This window comes from Porites lutea, chromosome 13 (assembly GCF_958299795.1).
Source record: "Porites lutea chromosome 13, jaPorLute2.1, whole genome shotgun sequence".
Taxonomy (NCBI): domain Eukaryota; kingdom Metazoa; phylum Cnidaria; class Anthozoa; order Scleractinia; family Poritidae; genus Porites; species Porites lutea.
In genome coordinates this window covers 1,739,952-1,757,532 of record NC_133213.1, presented here as the reverse complement: position 1 = coordinate 1,757,532, position 17,581 = coordinate 1,739,952, and the positions used below count along the sequence as shown (strand labels likewise).

Genomic DNA, 17,581 nt, shown 5'->3' with positions numbered 1-17,581 from the left:
GTGTGATCCAGTGCTCGGCAGATAATATCCACCAAACCACGATTTAATTTATTTTATTATATAGACACAAGTGTTTTACTGGAAAATATAACACTCGTAAAATTCATAAAAACTACATCCGGGACCCGAGTGGTTTATTTTCCATAATCTCTCACGTGAGTTTATCGATGACGTAATTTTGGTAATTTCTCTCTATGATTTTATCGATGTCATTTTGCCTATATAATAAAAAGAACATTAAACGGCGGCTTGAAGATATGAATTTTATTTTCTCAGGGTCAGGGGGCATGTTTCCCCGGGAAATTTTTTAAAATTGGAAATGAAATTTCCGGCGTTCCCTGGAGCGGAATTTGTTAACCGAGAAGATCTTCAGATGCATTAAAAACTGCTTACAAAAAATGAAATATTTGATTTGGCTTTTATAACTATCGGTTTCTAGTTGCTCGTTTTTCAGTTGATTCCTAAACCAATTCCATTCGGGAAGAGCGTACGAAGAGTGTCCGTCGACAGATGTTTTACAGTTAGGAATTTTAGTGTCCCCAGTACAGTTGTTGCATTGACCCAGTGAAGATTTGGAACGGATCCAAAGAAGGGCTTTCAGAATCATCCATCCTGACCTGTCATATAGTGTAGCACTAGAAACAATTGGCCTACCGAAACTTCATGAGAGGAGAGAAAAGATTTCAATCGATCTGTTTGACGAGATCGTCTGTAACCCCACCCACAGTCTCCATAGCCTCCTCCCCCAAAGGAAGAGTTGTAAATACGCTCTGAGACGCAAAAGTGATTTCACTCTCCCTCTATGTAAAACCGAGCGTTTGAAGAAAAGTTTTATTTTTAGCCATGTCTATAAGATGTAGATAATTTTTCTTATTTTCTCTTTGTTATCATCAGTACTTGTAAATATCCCGTAACTCAGCCTATGGCTGCAATGGTTTTTTTTAATAAAGTATCTATCTATCTATCTATCTATCTATCTATCTATCTATCTAACTATCTATCTACCCATCAGAAAAACCAGTTCACTGAAGCTGAATCAGTGAAAATCTTGGTGATGTTTCTGGGCTGCTCTCAGCCTCTGGATCTGCTTATGAAGTCGATCTTCAGAGGATCAAATTTATCTTTGATTAATAAATGAGAAAAAGAAACGATTTTCCCACTTTAAGAAATCACTATTTCGTGTGTTAACTACCGGACGTTACACGTCAAACGACCAGACGTTGAGTCCCCGGTGTCCGGCCTGAAACGAAACCACTGAGAACTTTCTATGTTTCCGGACAAATCTGTTTACACAACCTGAACGACCGATGTTGAGGCCGTTCATTGAACTGGTCGGCCTTTGTGTTTGTAATGTTCTAAAAAATTGGTAAAGCAATGCAATTGTCAAATGACTTTGAACTGTCGTTAACCTTGGTTTACATTGACTTGACTTTTCAGGGGCACCCAACGACAATTTTTCGGAAATTATCTGTTCGGAAGACGATTTGAGATCTAGAATTTTTCGGAACATTTGTTGTAAAATTTGTTCCTTGCCTGCCTCTCCTAGGATTTTAGAGCATCAAAAAAATGATATAATTGCCCATTTTAAACGGATTTTTACCCTTTAAAAGTTCACCTAAAATTTTCGGGAGCCTTTTTTCTGGCTGAAATTTTCGAAAAGGTAAGTTTTGATCCCTATAATTTTCGGATCACTAGACTTTCAGCTAGAAAATCCGAACAGGTTAGGGGATAAAAATATGCCTATATCTACCGTTTAACAATAAATACGCCTAACAATGCTTTGTTTAAGTGGTTTTGAACTATATTCTCGTTGGGTACCCCTGACTTTTCGTCGATTTGAGATTTTAACTCAAAACTTAAAGTAAAAGTCAGCAGGTGGAGTTTCTTGAAATGTAAAAGCTAAAAATATTTGATGAAAACGGAATGCATCGAGTAGCGAAACACGACTGAGGTAGAAAAAAGTCAGTGTGGCACAAGGATCGACAATAAATAATTCAGGATGAGAAACTATTTGGTATGAAGTGAAGCGCAGCAGTCAGGGTGAAGTTGGTCGAAGCACTAAAACTTAACAATTAACTATAGCTAGTGTGATTCTACCTGATTCCAGTGAAGCATTTTGTAAAATTTGGCAAGAACAAAAACCCGATTTGTATTATTTGAGATCTTAAAATACAATTTCAGTAAGAGGGAGAAAGACCTCGCCTAACTTTCAATCGTGGATAATAATCAGCCTTCCAACAATTAAAGTTCTGAGTATTTATTGATCAGTAAGCATTTTACAGTGAAACCTCTGTTTAAGCGGTCCGGCTTATCGCCGGCGGAATTCAAGGAAATTGCTTCCCATTGCATATTTGCTGTAACGTTGACCCACATTAAGCTGGTCATTAATTGACTGTTTATCACTGCTTCCTTTGCGCTGAAGCCTTCAACTCGTCTCCGTCAATCTTCATTCTCATTTCTTAATTTTGAATTGAAAAATCAGAAGTCGATCCAAAAGTTGCTCAGTAAATCAGTCCAAGCTCAAACTTACAGCAGTTCCGGCCGTGCAGTGATTTTGTTACCCCAGCCCCCAGGACTTGACTACCCCAAAACAGTGAGATTTCCAACTCCCAACTACCATCGACTTCCTTCTATACTGTTGGTCCGTATCAGATGTAGTCACGTAGCGAACGTCATGTACCCCGCACTAGCTCATTGCTTTCTGATTTCGGCTACAAAAACATTCAGTTTAACACCTGTTCCGCTGAAGCTACTTAGTAATACGTGTTTTTCTTCTTTTTCTTCAAAGGGTTAAATGGACTCATAACTCAATCCCACAGTTGCAGCAGTAAAACAACTTGAGCTCAAACGTACGGCAATTTCTCACAAATCCGTCATTATCTTAATGGGGCCGATATTGTGTGATCCAGTGCTCGGCAGATAATATCCACCAAACCATGATTTAATTTATTAAACCGGTCGGCCTTCGTGTTTACAATGTTCTAGAAAATCAGATTAGCATCAGTTTGATTGTCGTTATTGTCGTCTCATGGACTTTACCTCTCGCAGATTTGATATTTAGAACCCAAAATTTAAGGCTGGGGTTTCTGTTTACTAACACTAAACTAAAATAATAAATAGCTATTGTTTCATCCAAACTTCATCGACCAGCAAAACCCAAGGTAGAAAGGAAGCTAATGTGGGTCAAGGACTATAAATGACCGAGCGGACATATTCGTTGCCTGCGTGCAGACGTCTCCTATTTCCTTTGTTGCACGCGGAAAAGGGACGTCCGCGTGCAACAAAGGAAATAGGAGACGTCTGCACGCAGGCAAACATATTCGGGGTTAGAACATGTAAGTTGGTCGAAGGACGAGTTAGCAATATATTATGAGTTTGATCCTATTGTAGGTTACTAAAAAGCCCTGTATATCAACTTAGACTAAATTTGGCAAGAGATTTTTTCTTGTTTAGTTTTAAGAAAAGCTCTTAATAAATTTTTGTGAGAAGGATTAATACAACCCAAGATCAAGTCAGTATTTCTGTCGCGCTGAAGCTACGATTGTATTTTCAAATGAAAGAAAAAGTCAGTCAAACTAAAAGTTGCGCCTGTAGATCAGCCCAAGGTGAAAGTCAGCAGTTCCTGCCATGCTGCCATTCAGTATGCAGTGGTTTAATTGTAACCAAAAAACTATCAATGAGTCCCAAGAGAGCGTTATCCTCTCTTGTGAGTCCCCCACCCCCTCCCCCCCCTCCCCCCCTCCCCCCCTCGCCCAGGACCAGCTGACTCGGCCCCAAAACACAGTGTTTTTCCACCTTAAGAGTAAAGGAAGCAGAGCAGAGCCGATCCACCCCGATGGCTGGGAAGAGACGATTAGGGTCGCAGTTACGTTAACTCTGCGCACGGCGTAACAAACAGTCCACCAGCTATTTCCGGAGCGAGCTGACTCCCATACTAGACCTAGTATGTCACGGGGTTTTCAAGGACCGGTTTATTTTTAGACTCATTTTAGAGCACTTTCTTTCCGCGAAAATAGAATCTCCGATCAGCCTATGAGCGCATTCGAAGTATAAGATATCAGAAGGGAAAATTAAATGCCTCAAAAAGGTCAAAAATATCATTGTTAGGTCCGTAGGTTTTGCTGCCTGGTTTGTGTGATTTAAAAGAGATAACGCACCTATTAATGTATTTCCCGTGGGGGAGGGGGGGGGGGGGGAGTGCGGGCAAGGGGCGGGGATTTGATGCCTGAGACTATCCCCCTGTCGGGCTTTTGATCGTGCGAAGCGAGCCCGGGGTCGGGACATTTGACTTTGACCGACAGAAGCCTGGTATCAATTCAGAAGCGGTTACCACGCCGGGTTACCACGTCCCTCGAAGCTTTCTGAAAGTCACGCTTGTGGAGAAAGGTATGAACTCTCTATATAAAAGAGAGAAAACCGTTTACATAAAAACCCATAAAACGGCCATAAATCGGCCCGTGGACCACACAGGAGAGTCGTACCACACATTTTAAGTAAGGTAAGCTGTTTTTTATTGAAATCCTTTCACTTTCGTAGGTTACAGAAACGATAAGTTTTTTTCCCATACAAATCCTTATATTTTGAATGTTACGCAACAATGCCGATGCTCGCCGATGCTCATATTTCGAGCTTGGGCTACCTGTGGTATGAAGTTTTCATTTGTTTTAATCGCCATAATCCGATACTTTAAACTGTCATCTAAACAGATAATGTCTATTTTGAGAAAGTTTTTATCTTCAAGTTCCCATCTGATTGTAAAACTCGATTGAAATCGAATTCCACTATGAAAGTCAGAGGATTTTTTACGGGTCACTGATCCGACCTGTTCCGACATGTTGAGCAGATGTTATAAAGCATTTTACGTTTCATTAATATTATAATAGCACGGTCAATCTTCCTGGAGTGATTTTGTTGTTCAAAATAAGAGATGCTAGTGGGGAGAGAAAATACTTAATTACAGCGAGTAACTTAACGGAGCTTATGTTAACGTTAAATAAAAGTAGTAAGAACGTACTTTTGAAATGGTCTTTTACTCGTTTTATATAGTATTATAGTATTGTTTGTTTAGATTTTTTCCCCTGGGGTGGGGGCTTTTTTGACACTTTTGATTGACCTTTCGTTTCCCGAACTGGGGAATTTGATCAAACTTTTTAAAATTTGTCAAATCCCCACCCCTTGCCCGCACTCCCCCCCCCCCCCCCCCACGGGGTTTACATTGATAGGTGCATAAATGATTCTAAATTGGCGCCAAAATCGTTCTAAAAATAAACTAGTACATGGAAGTTGCTCGCTCCGTCTTACTGGCTCCTGCTGTTTATCATTGCTTCCAGAGTAAAGCAAAGCGCAGTTGATCTCCTGCAACTGACTGTAGTGCTAAATAGGATAGTGTTAATAATGATAAGCGAATAAATAAACCATCCTACTATAATAGGGTGGCAAATTGGCCAGATATGCTTACATGGGTCGTCTGTAATGATAACGCTTTGCGAGTACTTGTTAATCACAATAAAAGGCTATTTTTCTATCTGGAACATCGTAAACACTTTGTTACTGTTAACTTCAAGCCGCCGGGACTTCATCAAGGCTGCAGAAGTATTGCTGCATGGAGCTACTCCCGAGGGGTGTACGGGCGTATACGGGGATGCGCCGTTGGATAGGCTATGGATTTTTGTCCTCTGTTCTAAACAGTGATATCATTTCGCGCGACTCTGTACGAACTATAAACAGGGTATTGCCTGCTCGAATAATTTGATTTGCTTGATAAAATTTGTTTGCACTCCAAGTATACAAAAGCAATGACTGTAATATGAAATTGCTTTAAACACGGTCAGGGCTTCAAATCCTCAACGGTCCACCTGACTCAAGTATTGGCAGAGTATGGTCATACCGCGAAAAGGTCGCTTGTATAACCAGTTTACGACGCATCAAGCTTAGCTGCGTCGTAAACTGGTGTTACAAACGAGTTAATTTAACCTTATAACGAACTTCGAGATAAAGATAACTTTTTTTCCCTTGATTAGGAATTGGCTTTTCATCAGTAGTAAATTGCCCTCTTATTACAAATGAGATGGGCAATAAATTAATCGTCTCACTTTGCGTTGCTGTTGTTGCTGAAACAAGAAAATCATTGGCTTTTTTGGTTCAGAAATACTTTGGATTTAACTTAAAATTAAAAGGAGTGACACTGACAGAATTAACCGGAATATCAAGAACTTCTGTTGGCATTTCGGCTGATCAGTATACGCTTACCACTTTACACCGGTAAAGGTGCCGAGTTTTACAGGCCGTAGAAGGTAAAACACGACAGTAAAACCATCGTTTCCAGGAGATTTAATTTCCTGAAAGGTCTTTAATACAATCAAGCACTCTACATATTCTACGATCCCTTCGCAAACGTTCATCTATATACTCACTTTGCTCTGTCTGCACAATTACATATTATATACTACTATCACAAAGATTAAACGGAGGGCTGACGATAATTCCCACCAGCTGCTTTTCAAATATGCAACAAAATAACCGGTAAAAATAATCAGAGGCTCCAGCATGTCTCTAATAAATCAAATGAATTTATTAATATTTCAACTGTTAAGTTTTCAAAAGAGTAAATCTTTTGTTAAAACTAGACATTATGGCACCATAATGTAATTTATGGCAAGGCATGATACTCACATGATAACTCGCTAGGTCAGGCTGTACCAGGTACTGCAAATCTAGCCAATTAGGTTATAGGGCGGTGTCAGGGTTAAGTAGGTATATCGAGGTATTTTCCCAGTAATTCTTCCTTCTCTCCCTCGTCATCAACTCGGTCAGATCTCGAGAAAAATCTTTCCCTCCTCCTCCCCTTTCACCTGCCTGCGGGTTATTATTGTTCACGTTATTTCCTATTTCTTGTTTTTTCCTTTTCTTAAATATTTATTTTTGTAGTTTGTGGCGGATTTTTGTCGCCCCATTTTTTATTCAATAAGTTAATCGGTTTACATATATCGATGTGTTGTGATTCTGTTAGCTTTGATTTCATTAAACCTGCCACAACCGTGGCCAGATTTATCTAACGCAGTTGTTTGTTTATATTTTAATTCTGTTCCTTATCGGAAAGTACCTAACCAGTTATACAAGCAGAGCTCGCGCAGAGTTGGGCCTTGTTTTGAACACATGCCTTGATATAAAATGCTTACTGAAGCGCTATTTGAAGATAACTTGCCAATCTTAATTATTAATTATAATTTATAATGAGATAGCCGTTTTATGGCAGGACCCATGTTACTTCGCTTGATGTAGCTCTGATACTCTGGCTATCGCTCCTTCTAGTTCAGCAAATCAAATCGCAGATAGTGTCGCATACTGGCGAGCAAACTTCATTGCATCCATAGGGGTCGCAAATCAAATTGCATACAACGCCGCAAACGACACTACAGACCCAATCACATATACCACGTTTCACACCTAGGAGAGAAACATAAACAGAAGGGCTATGTTATTTGAAGTGGTGATATAAGGTGGCTTACTACGTATACACTTTAGAAGAAAATTATCTTCATTTAAAAATCCTTAAATTTTAAACAACTGATTAGGTCTCGAAATTTGTACCGAAAAGGCGGTTTGCAAACATTGTTGAAATGTTAATAAGAAACAAGCAAAAAAAAAACCGATCGGTGCCTCAGTAAAGGGGTTAGAGTAGCCGCCTTATAAGCTTGTACAGCGCCCGAGAGCTTGCTCGAGCGAAGGCTGATTCACGAATCATACGAAATACTCCAGGTAGACACTTCACAGTCCTCTTTTTTTTCGTAAGATCTTTGAGATTGATATATGATTGAAGATCGCAAGTGTTCTAAATTACTTACGATTAGCAGGCCTTCGTGCCACTCTTGTTCCTTGGTTCAAGTGAGTCAGGTCTAATTCTCCTTCATCCACCTCGTAAATAGGGAGTTTTGAACACAGATTTGCCATTTCATCACTCAGATCAGAACGGTCGTCGATGGTAGAGACAACTTTTAGTTTGACTACGGTTTGAGGTACTACTTTTAGACCATTGCGAGTTGCCTATTTAAAAGGTTCATTAAACAACAAACATTAATTGTTGAATATATGCACGTTGTCTGATTAAAAGAACCAATCAATGCTTTATTACTTCTTTTTGATGATTTGCCAATTTTGCAAAGTCTTAACTAAAATGGACGGGGAGGCCGGGTCAAGAGCTACTTTAACATAGCTATTTTTATGTTCTCTTGACTTTAATTATGAATTTTCGTAAATTCAAGGAAGCTCTAAACTCCTTCACCAAAATTCCTTTTTAACGTGCAAAAACATTGTACCATAGCATTCTGAAGATGTCTTAGTTTTAACCTAGGTTGATTCTCAATTTCCTTCGTGTTCCACGGCTAGGAGACAAAGGAAATTGAGAATCAACCTTTTGTAGCTGATCAGTCTGCGTGCAGACGTCTCCTATTTCCTTTGCTGCACGAAGACATTGAATACCCGACACAGCGGTGGAAACTAGAACATGATTAGCTACGGAATTATTCAGAAAAGGGACCTTTCTACGTGCAATAAAGGAAATATGAGACATCTGCGAGCGGGCTATGGTTAATAAATTTTGTTTCAATTTCTCTCTCTTCACAGAGTTGTATAAATGAGTAGTGACGATATATAGCCAGAGGTGTAGCAATACTTCTGGTTGCTTCAAGCTTAGAAACCGGGCTTAACCGGCTGTGATATGATGGGCCTAGCTCTTGACTCGTGTTTGCCTAGTAACCTTATAACTTTAACATGCCCTCGAATCTAGTGAGACTCTTATTTCGCTGTGAAGGAAACCTTCTTCAGGGGCTAAAGAAAAATGAAAATAAAACTAAAGGGTTTGTTGCTGATATTTGTTTACAAAGAAAGACTACCGCGGAACGACGAGGAACGGGATGTTTGGTGCGGGATTTGACTCTCGTTGCTCTTTCTTTGCTCCGAAACCGCACGAAAACGCTTTGCGACGCAGGCTATCTTTTACTTTACTTTCTACGCTTGTCAGTATGTTTTCTTCCTTGAAGCATGACCCCATACCAAAGTAAGCTCGTATATATTCCATTTACAGGCATTTTTGGATACTGATTTTCTCAGTATTAAATGCATTTCATTCCATACTTTTGTTCTGAATTCTACAGAAGGAATCTACTGGAATTATGAATATGCAGCTTCATGTACGATGTACTTACCACTTCTAGAAGTTGCTGTAGGTCGGATCGCTTGCGAGCATCACGAGTCGATTTTCTTAAATAGCAGGCTTTTGCTTCTGTCACTCGGAACATGGTCAAATTCTGCGGCAAATTATCCCAAAAAAGGTTATTTCAATTTTTAGATCCCATTCCAGCTTTTCTGGCATAATTACAATGACAAAACAATTACAAATGAATAGAAGCTGTTTTGGGTCCACAATTATTTATTTTAAATTGCTCTTCAGCGCAAATCAGGACTTAATTATTCTATTCCGCTCTTTAATTCATATAGAAAGAAATGAATACACTTGTAGTGTTAAAACTAAACTGACCAGATGCTTTCGATGAAGAATACCTATTGGCTGAGCTACACTGAATTTGTTCTTACAAGAAACAAATTTTATACTATACGGACAGTCAAGCGAAGCAAACCATTTAGATGGTTAACCCAAGCCGAGTAAAAATATGAACTGAGCTGGGCAAGAAGAACTTTTGTCTAGGAAGTTAAGTAATTCAATAATCCGCCACATTGTATAACCATCAGTTGTCAAGTGACCCAGCCCAGCCTTATTCAATGTCTGTGAGGTTATGCCATCGTTAGTGCCTTATTTTGTTCCCTTACCTTCTTGAAATCGTAGATTACGTCTCCCGAGGCCATATCCGGTGAAATCTTTGGCAAGTGGAAAGTTTCTGTGTCCTTTTCTTCATCCACTTTATCGACCTCTACCTCTACGTCGAATTCTGTTCCATTTACAGACATCCTAATCGTGTATTTTGCAGTGGAATCCTGCTAGGAATAGCATATAATTTTACAATTTACTTTTACGTGACTCACTCTCACCAATCTTAACATCTGAAAGATATTTTTTTAATTAGCTACCAACCGTAGACCAATTCAATTTCCAAAGACACTAAACAAACAGAAAATTCATTAAGAACATAGAATATAAGTCCCTCTGCTTCATGCAGGTCGTAAGACTTTAGATTCAGTCGTGAAACTTTGAAAAGTAGTAACACTTAATTTGTGTGTTACATACTATATACCGTTACGTTATATTCGGCTCTTGCCTGATGACGTCAGAGAACTTGTTTACCTTTGATGATATGGTACATTTCACATTTATTTTAACTTTTCGACGTCAAAACGATCTGAAGACGGCCCCTTTAACATGATTCCGACTTTAAGGTGATCAGTTCATTCTATAGGCTTTTCAGTCACTAGTGATTGTTAAGTCTTAAGGGCAAATTTTACACGGCTTACCTTTTTCTCAAGGCCACCTTTGCGCAAAGAGGAAGCCGAAACGGTCAGAGAAAAAAGACCAATGCACAAAATAAACAGTTTGAATACCTAGAAAGAAAAAACAACAACGGCATGCATCCATAAACTAATTTGTCTACTTTTCGTGTAAGATACCAAACGCATGGTGTGATAACTAACTGACAGTAATTAGCTAATAATTCTTAGTTACTTTCTTTTAATTCACCTGACGCTCAAATCAACATTTTTCTTTAAATTGTAGTTTGCACGCATAGCCAAGGTTCCTGCTCAAATCATCTGAAAAGACAATGAAGAATACTAAAATAAACTTCGCTTACCATTTTGCGTTTTGAATATCACCCAAAGACGAATTTTTTCACCTGATAAAAGAGAGGATCAGATCTCTTACGAGCTTGATGTCTGACTTTTTATGCTTGCGTTTACTTCAAACTACAAGATATTTATACCCTTCCAAGGCTCTTGTCACAGGGGGCTGTTGTGAAGTATTTTGTAGGTTATTTTAAGTTTATTTCGTGTTTGTGCTTGACGTTTCACTCGTGACTAGAGTCTTGTTATGATCAGTTTGTAGATCAAGGTTAATCCGTATATGTGTTAACAGGTTTTTGAGTGCTATTATCTTTTTAATGGGTTTGTCGACCAAAGTGTCATACTAAGAGGCATGTGACATCGTTTTTATGAAAATGAAAGTTATGATTTTGCCTTCCAAAAATAATTAGTGGGTCATATCTTAAACAAAATAATGGTGATTTGGTTTTTCGGTTTTTGGTTCGTGAATGGTCACGTGACCAAAATGTGATTTTTAAAATTATGAATTATCTCTCTCTGAACACAAATTTTGCACTTAAACTTCAAGGAAAATGTTGAAAAACATGATGTGATAACGTTTACAGCACATCTGAGCGTAAATATGAAACGTTGAACAAGATATAAGCAAGAAGTAGTTTTGGCCGCCATGTTGGAGGGCAAAAGCATGCCCTCCAACATGGCGGCCAATACAAATCATACTACTTTGCTGAAAAATCAAAGTGCCATAAAATATCTTCCTTAAATGCGTTTCCTCTCAAATTTCGGGTGTAAGATAATTTTTGTGTGCTCTAACAATTTTTGGCATCAGCAAGATTTCAACTCATCGTTTAAAGGAAGCATTGGTCACGTGACCTCTTAGTGCAAGTGGCCTATAAAGTTTGATTGTCAGTTTTTAAGTGGGTACGTTTTGGGAACATTACTGACCTTGATTGTTACCTACATCAGAGTTCCTGTTTTGGTTTAAGGTAGAGTCTCCTGGGTTTAGCTGTCACGCTTTCATTGGTTTTCTTATGGGTTTGTCTATTCCACTTTGGTTATCAACAGGAAATTCGTTTAAGTCACTCGGAAAAGCGTTTGTAACTCTCATGGTCAGCAAGCCTAGACGTACCTACGTTTTACTCATATAAGTTGCCAGTGTTTAGAACGAGTAGAAGAGAGAGTGTTGAGATTAGTTACAGCTAGTTGTCTAGCAGAATTCGTTAAGTGATGCTGTAAACAAGACATATGAGCTGCTTTAAAGATTAAAGAACACCAAGATGTAAACTCAGATACCTGGTACCCCTACGCTCAGCGAGCGAGTTGCTCGTAAACCCCCTACACATTTTGGTGGAGAACCCGTTATTTTGTTGGAGAACCTGAGTCTATTTTGGTGCAGAATTCCTTATTTTGCTGTTCATGGTGGTTTAAAACAAGTCAGGAGTGGAAGATCCGCCTGTGTAAGGCAAAATCATAATGACAGAACTTTTTATTTAAGTAATGTATAGGCTTGCTGTTGAATTCCCATTATTTTACGGCAACGAGAGAGAAGATGTTCGCGAGTTTATTGATAACTATAGCCGGGCCGATAGATTAAATGGTTGGGATGAAGAATAATTGGCGCTTGGTCTTCCTCTTTTTCTAAAACATCAAGCCAGCGTGTGGTTTAAAACTTTATCAGGTTCAGAAAATTTTACTTTTGAAGTATTGTCACAAAAATTAATTGCTCATTTTGAATCAAGTGTAATTCTGTGGCAGGTGAGACAAAAATTAGAAGAACGTCGTCAGTTATTAGGGGAGACTGTTGCCGATTACTATTATGATATTCTTTCATTCTGCTTTCGTCTCAATTTACCTAAAAGTGAATGGCTTTATTGTTTTGTACGAGGTCTAAGACCTGAGACACGTGACCACGTTATTTTGCAACAGCCAACTGATGTGGACTCCGCTTTGAATTTTGCGAGATTAAAAGAATTAGTTACTCTTGGTAAATCGAAAAATGGTCAAGAAGTTGTAGAATGTTCGAAGTTTAAGTCTAATCCCTCTAAAGAGGATATCAAACAAATTCTAAGAGACGAATTAAATGTATGGACTGAAACTTCCCAAAATAATGAAAAACATCGACATGTTAATCGGAAATTTCGATCATGCAATTTTCCTGTCCATTGTGGAGGCACTGTTTTTGGTAAAAAGCCGAAATTGGGCAGATATAGAAATTTCAAACCTAATTTTAAACGCTTGCATCGGAGAAACAATACGCAGAATGTTTTTAACCAGGGAAAAATTGGCGCTCGGTTAAACTGGCTGGCGCCCCTATCGTAAGTGGTAGTGAACCCGTTATGGGGGCGCTTGAAAATTCTACAAGAAATAAACATTCTTCCGTCGGATCTAGTTCTGATAAATGTGCTTTCAGTAACTCTGGAAATTCGGCCGAAGGTGTTACTAAAAAGAATGTTCAAGAGTTTCGCCATGTTGTGTATAATCCCTGTGAGCCTATTGTTACGCCAAATTCTAAACTATTTAAACCTCAAGTTTCCGTCACATGTCAACATGAGTGTTCTCAAGATTGCCAACCTCAAAATGTCCTTAATGAAAATATTTTTTCGCAGGCCATAACACGATGTGAACATGTAGTCGCTGCGTCATTGCTGAAGAAAAGCAAAATTGTTCAGTCTTTAAATGTTCCTGTGTTCTCTCCCAACCAAGAAATGGATTACGAGAAGTCTTTAAATGACAATGTATCCCAAGAAGTTGGAGAGACGAAAGAAGAATTGGCTCCTGAGTTTAAAAATGAAAACAAATTGAAAGTTAATGACGTCGAGTCTAAAGTTATTGTTTCTAAAACATGTCGTGGCTTATCTGTCTCGAGTGACCCTGAGGCTGGGTCGCACGTGACTGACAGTGTTTCTTTGCCTGCCAATTCCTGTAGACTTGGTTCTATTTATTGAGCTATTTTGAAATAGCTCATATGTCAGTGGTGTGAGCGTATGTATCTTTGTGGCTTTGTATCTTTGTATGTTGGGATGTTGGTTGCAAGAGCCAATAAGGTTGAAGGTACTCTGAGTTGATGCTTAGGAACCAATGAGATCTTGGCATCTATTTAAACATGGCATTGGTTAAGATCGAACAAGGGCACTTTGAGACCGCCATCTTGATCCTTCACAATGTTTTCGTCTTTTATTACGGGTACAGGTGTTTGGAAGCATTACATAAAACATCTTCATGATTCAAACGCTGTGAACAGTGATGCAGCTGTTTAAGGGTTCATATTTTAGTGTGGATGCTGCTTCAAGACATTTGTGACTGATTCGGCTATCGCGAACGGTACATCGCACGTATTTATGAGTTGCGTTTCACCCACTTCAAGTTAGAGTATAAAAGATCATATATTTTAAAAGCTCTTCCAGTGAAGCAATAATTGATATTTAGATATGGACTTTAATTTGAAAGTATGCGGCCTATAAAATGTGGTTTTACAAGTTTGAAAGGCCGTTTCTTTTTTCAAAGCTGTACCGAGTATTGTTAATTCTGTAAACAAGCTTTAAAAATATTATTCTCTCGCTTACAAAGTTCAACAGACCTTTTTTTTTTCGTTCCGGCAAAACAAAAAAAAATAATAAGTGAACAACATGATACATCCTTCCTGCATACTAAGCATTATAGTTATAGAAACGTATTTTATTTAGTAAAGATGAGTAACTTAAGTAGAAACAACCGCGTTAGGGAATACAATTGGAAGAAGCTAGTTGACACAATAATTAGACACTGTTTTATTGAGTGGAGTAACATGATATGAGCAGAAATATATTTCGGCAGTTTGGTAATTTTCTTGGAAGTTAATAAATGTTAGGCTATCAACCTTGACATGGCATGAAACATAATTTAATTGCAGATGTTGTAATGAAGCCGAGGTGATTTCTTAAAATCGTTGAGAAAATTTTGTAGTAAACAATTTGCGTTTTTTTACGTACGAATTGTAAAAGGGCCAAAGACCAACATCTTCACGTGTAAATTGTGTGTATGAGTTATTTTTATAATTCTGTTTACTAGATTACCGCGTGATAACTCGAATTCCCTCACGTACGAACCACGAAAGGGGGCAAAGTCCAACACTTTCACGTGCCAGTTGTGTGACTGTACGTCTCATGCAGATTGGCTTTTTACAATAATGATAGTAACTTGAACGTACGAAGACCTGTTTCGTTTTGTAACCAATGCCTTAAAAAAGGCTCTTGTCTTTTAAGAAGCAATAGCTTTTAAAACATGAAGAAATAAGTTGAAGGAGTTAAGGACTGCTTCACTGAGAAGAATCGCACGTGAAAACCTCGTGAATTGTAATGATGCAACCATCTACCACAATGATAAGAATCCTGGTATTTCTTAACTACTCGAATTCGATGAGTCACAGTTTGCCTTAAGAAACTCCGAGGAAACCTTAGAGTTTTCCTTCTAATCAACGTTTGGTGAGTAGATATTTATTTTACTTTAATAATCTGTTTAACGTGCACCAAATGTAACAGGGAAAGGCACGGGAAAGTGAATATATAGCATGAGGATCGACGCATCTGAGCGTTTCGCGTTTTCATTTATATACGGCAATACCCAATTTCGCACAAAAACCCAGTCTACATTTAGGACGAAAAAGGTAGATTCATCACTCTTGGTAAGGTTACACTGAAGCATTAAAGTTACACTGAAGCATTCAAAATAGCTCATGCACGTTTAACGTGCCTATGTTCCTTTCAAGGGTGACAGTTTTGATATATCTGTAACGATAGAAGATTTTAAATTTCCTGCTCTTATTGCCACTGGAGCAGCTGTTACAGCAATTAGTTCTCAAGTTTGGGACAAGTATCTTAGTCATAAAAGTTGTTTTTTAGATTCCTCTTCGACCAGTCGTGTAACTTCTTTAAGTGGTTCTCCTCTTAGCGTTCTTGGTAAAGTATGGCTCAATTTTGTTATTAAGTCTGACGTTTTTCCTTTTGAAGCCTATGTTATCAAAGATTTGACTCATGACGTTGTTTTGGGCAGAGATTTTCTTCAAAAATATTGTTCGATAATTAATTTTATGGAGAACGTAATTGAATTTTCCCACCCCGAGGATCCCCTCCCTTTTGCTGATAGTTTTGGTGATGATTTGGATGTTGAAGGTTTTGATAATTGTGTTTTGTCAGTGCATGCTGATAATTCTTTTACTATTCCCGCTCATTCAGAAGTCGTTGTCGCTGGTAGATTAAGTTCAATGCCGAAAGGTGTAAACACAAGTGCCAGTGAAATTTATGGCTTGGTCACGCCTAAGTCTGATTTGCCTCACCGTTACTCAGTTTTTGGAGCGACAGACCTCGTGAAGGTTTCTAGTGATGTAACTGTTCCTGTTAGGATGGTAAACCCTTCCGCTCAACCAGTTAAAATTTTTCGTAGGTCTAAATTGGCAGATTTTGAGCGTGTTGATAATGATTTAGCAACATTTGAAATTGGCAAAAATTCCCCTTCTTCGGATGCTCAGCGTAATTCTTCAGATGATCGGCAACAGCCAAAAGATTATTCGGAGTTTTCTGATTTGTCGAATAGTATTTTGAATGATGATGAGAAAGTGAAATTTAAGAATTTGTTTAATAAATATCGTAATGTTTTTGCTTTTCCTGGGGATCAGTTGGGTAGAACATCTCTTGTACAGCATGTCATTGATACTGGTGATGCTACGCCTATTAAGCAAAGGCCGTGTAGAGTATCTCCTGACGTTAAGAAAGAAATTGACCGTCAAGTAGACGAAATGCTTGAAAAAGGAATAATTCAAGAGTCTGTCTCTCCTTGGAGCTCTCCAGTTGTTTTGGTTAAAAAGAAGGACGGGTCATATAGATTTTGTGTTGATTTTCGTAAAGTTAATAAAGTCTCCAATTTAAATTCCTTCACAGAAAAATAGCCACAAATGACTTCCTGTACAAAATAGGTATCAAACAAACAGATTCCTGCTCCTTTTGCGAGGAACAAAAAGAAACCCTCGTTCATCTATTCTGGACTTGCAAATACACTCAGAACTTCTGGAAGAGCATGTTCGAGTGGATGTCTCAAAATTTCAAAGATTTAGAAAACGTCTCTCCCTCCTTGTCTCTCTGTTTCGGTCTCATTGACGACGTAAAAGACCTTCTCTTTCATCACCTACTCCTTATAGCTAGACATTACATATACACCTGCAGACTTGGGAACAAGCTTCCTAAGCTGCAGGTGTATATACAGGTACTTATGAACTCGATAGAAATTGAAAAGCATATTGCATTCCACAATAACGACTCAAACGTCTTTGTACGGAAATGGTCTCGCTTTAAAAATAACCTCTCACAAAATCTGTTGCATTAACAATATATAAGAAGCGTAAAACGTGGAATCCCTTAACTTGAAACCAAATATGTTTTATGACCTTTTGTGTGATTTTATTTTACTATATATATTTGTATATACTTTTTGCTTGATTTATTTGTTTATTTTAGTCTCGTGCCTTTCTGTTTTTGTGACAATATTTGTTTTTTTGTTTAGTCATACAAATTAGTTGCATACTCGAAACATGTCCACGTTTTTCAATTGCTTTGTAAATTGTAGAATCCCTTGACTTGAAATCAAATATCTTGTACGACTTTTTTTGTGATTTTATTTTACTATATGTACTACTACAATGTATGTCAATACTTGTTGTGGAAAAAATAATAATTTAAAAAAAAAAAAAATCTTATCGCACAATCTACCTTGAAAAAAAAAAAAAAAAAAAAAAAGTTCATAAAGTCACTAAGGTAGATAGTTTTCCAATGCCTTTAGTCGCTGA

General features: G+C 38.2%; 2 protein-coding genes across 7 annotated transcripts in view; both read right to left on the bottom strand.

The window, feature by feature from the left end:
- LOC140922600 (uncharacterized) overlaps nucleotides 1-10,903 on the bottom strand; it is an 18,356-nt gene extending 7,453 nt beyond the window's left edge. For both annotated transcript variants that reach the window (XM_073372575.1, XM_073372577.1), the window contains exon 1: nucleotides 10,814-10,903. The gene's annotated coding sequence lies outside the window, so the exon portion shown is untranslated. The remainder of the gene's footprint in view (nucleotides 1-10,813) is intronic.
- Nucleotides 6,550-10,962, bottom strand: LOC140922601 (uncharacterized). Of its 5 annotated transcripts, none has more exons than XM_073372581.1 (7): nucleotides 10,842-10,962; nucleotides 10,688-10,758; nucleotides 10,465-10,551; nucleotides 9,826-9,993; nucleotides 9,204-9,305; nucleotides 7,845-8,043; nucleotides 6,550-7,446 (listed from the first exon to the last, which is right to left on the bottom strand). In XM_073372581.1, the coding sequence occupies exons 4-7, from the start codon at nucleotides 9,961-9,963 to the stop codon at nucleotides 7,313-7,315; spliced, it is 573 nt and encodes a 190-aa protein (XP_073228682.1). In that variant the 5' UTR covers nucleotides 9,964-9,993; nucleotides 10,465-10,551; nucleotides 10,688-10,758; nucleotides 10,842-10,962; the 3' UTR covers nucleotides 6,550-7,312. The 5 variants fall into 5 exon arrangements, with proteins under 5 accessions (XP_073228682.1, XP_073228683.1, XP_073228680.1 ...); XM_073372582.1 differs by having other exon boundaries at nucleotides 9,826-9,990; XM_073372579.1 differs by lacking the exon at nucleotides 10,688-10,758 and having other exon boundaries at nucleotides 10,800-10,934.
- Between the last annotated feature and the right edge of the window lie 6,619 nt (nucleotides 10,963-17,581).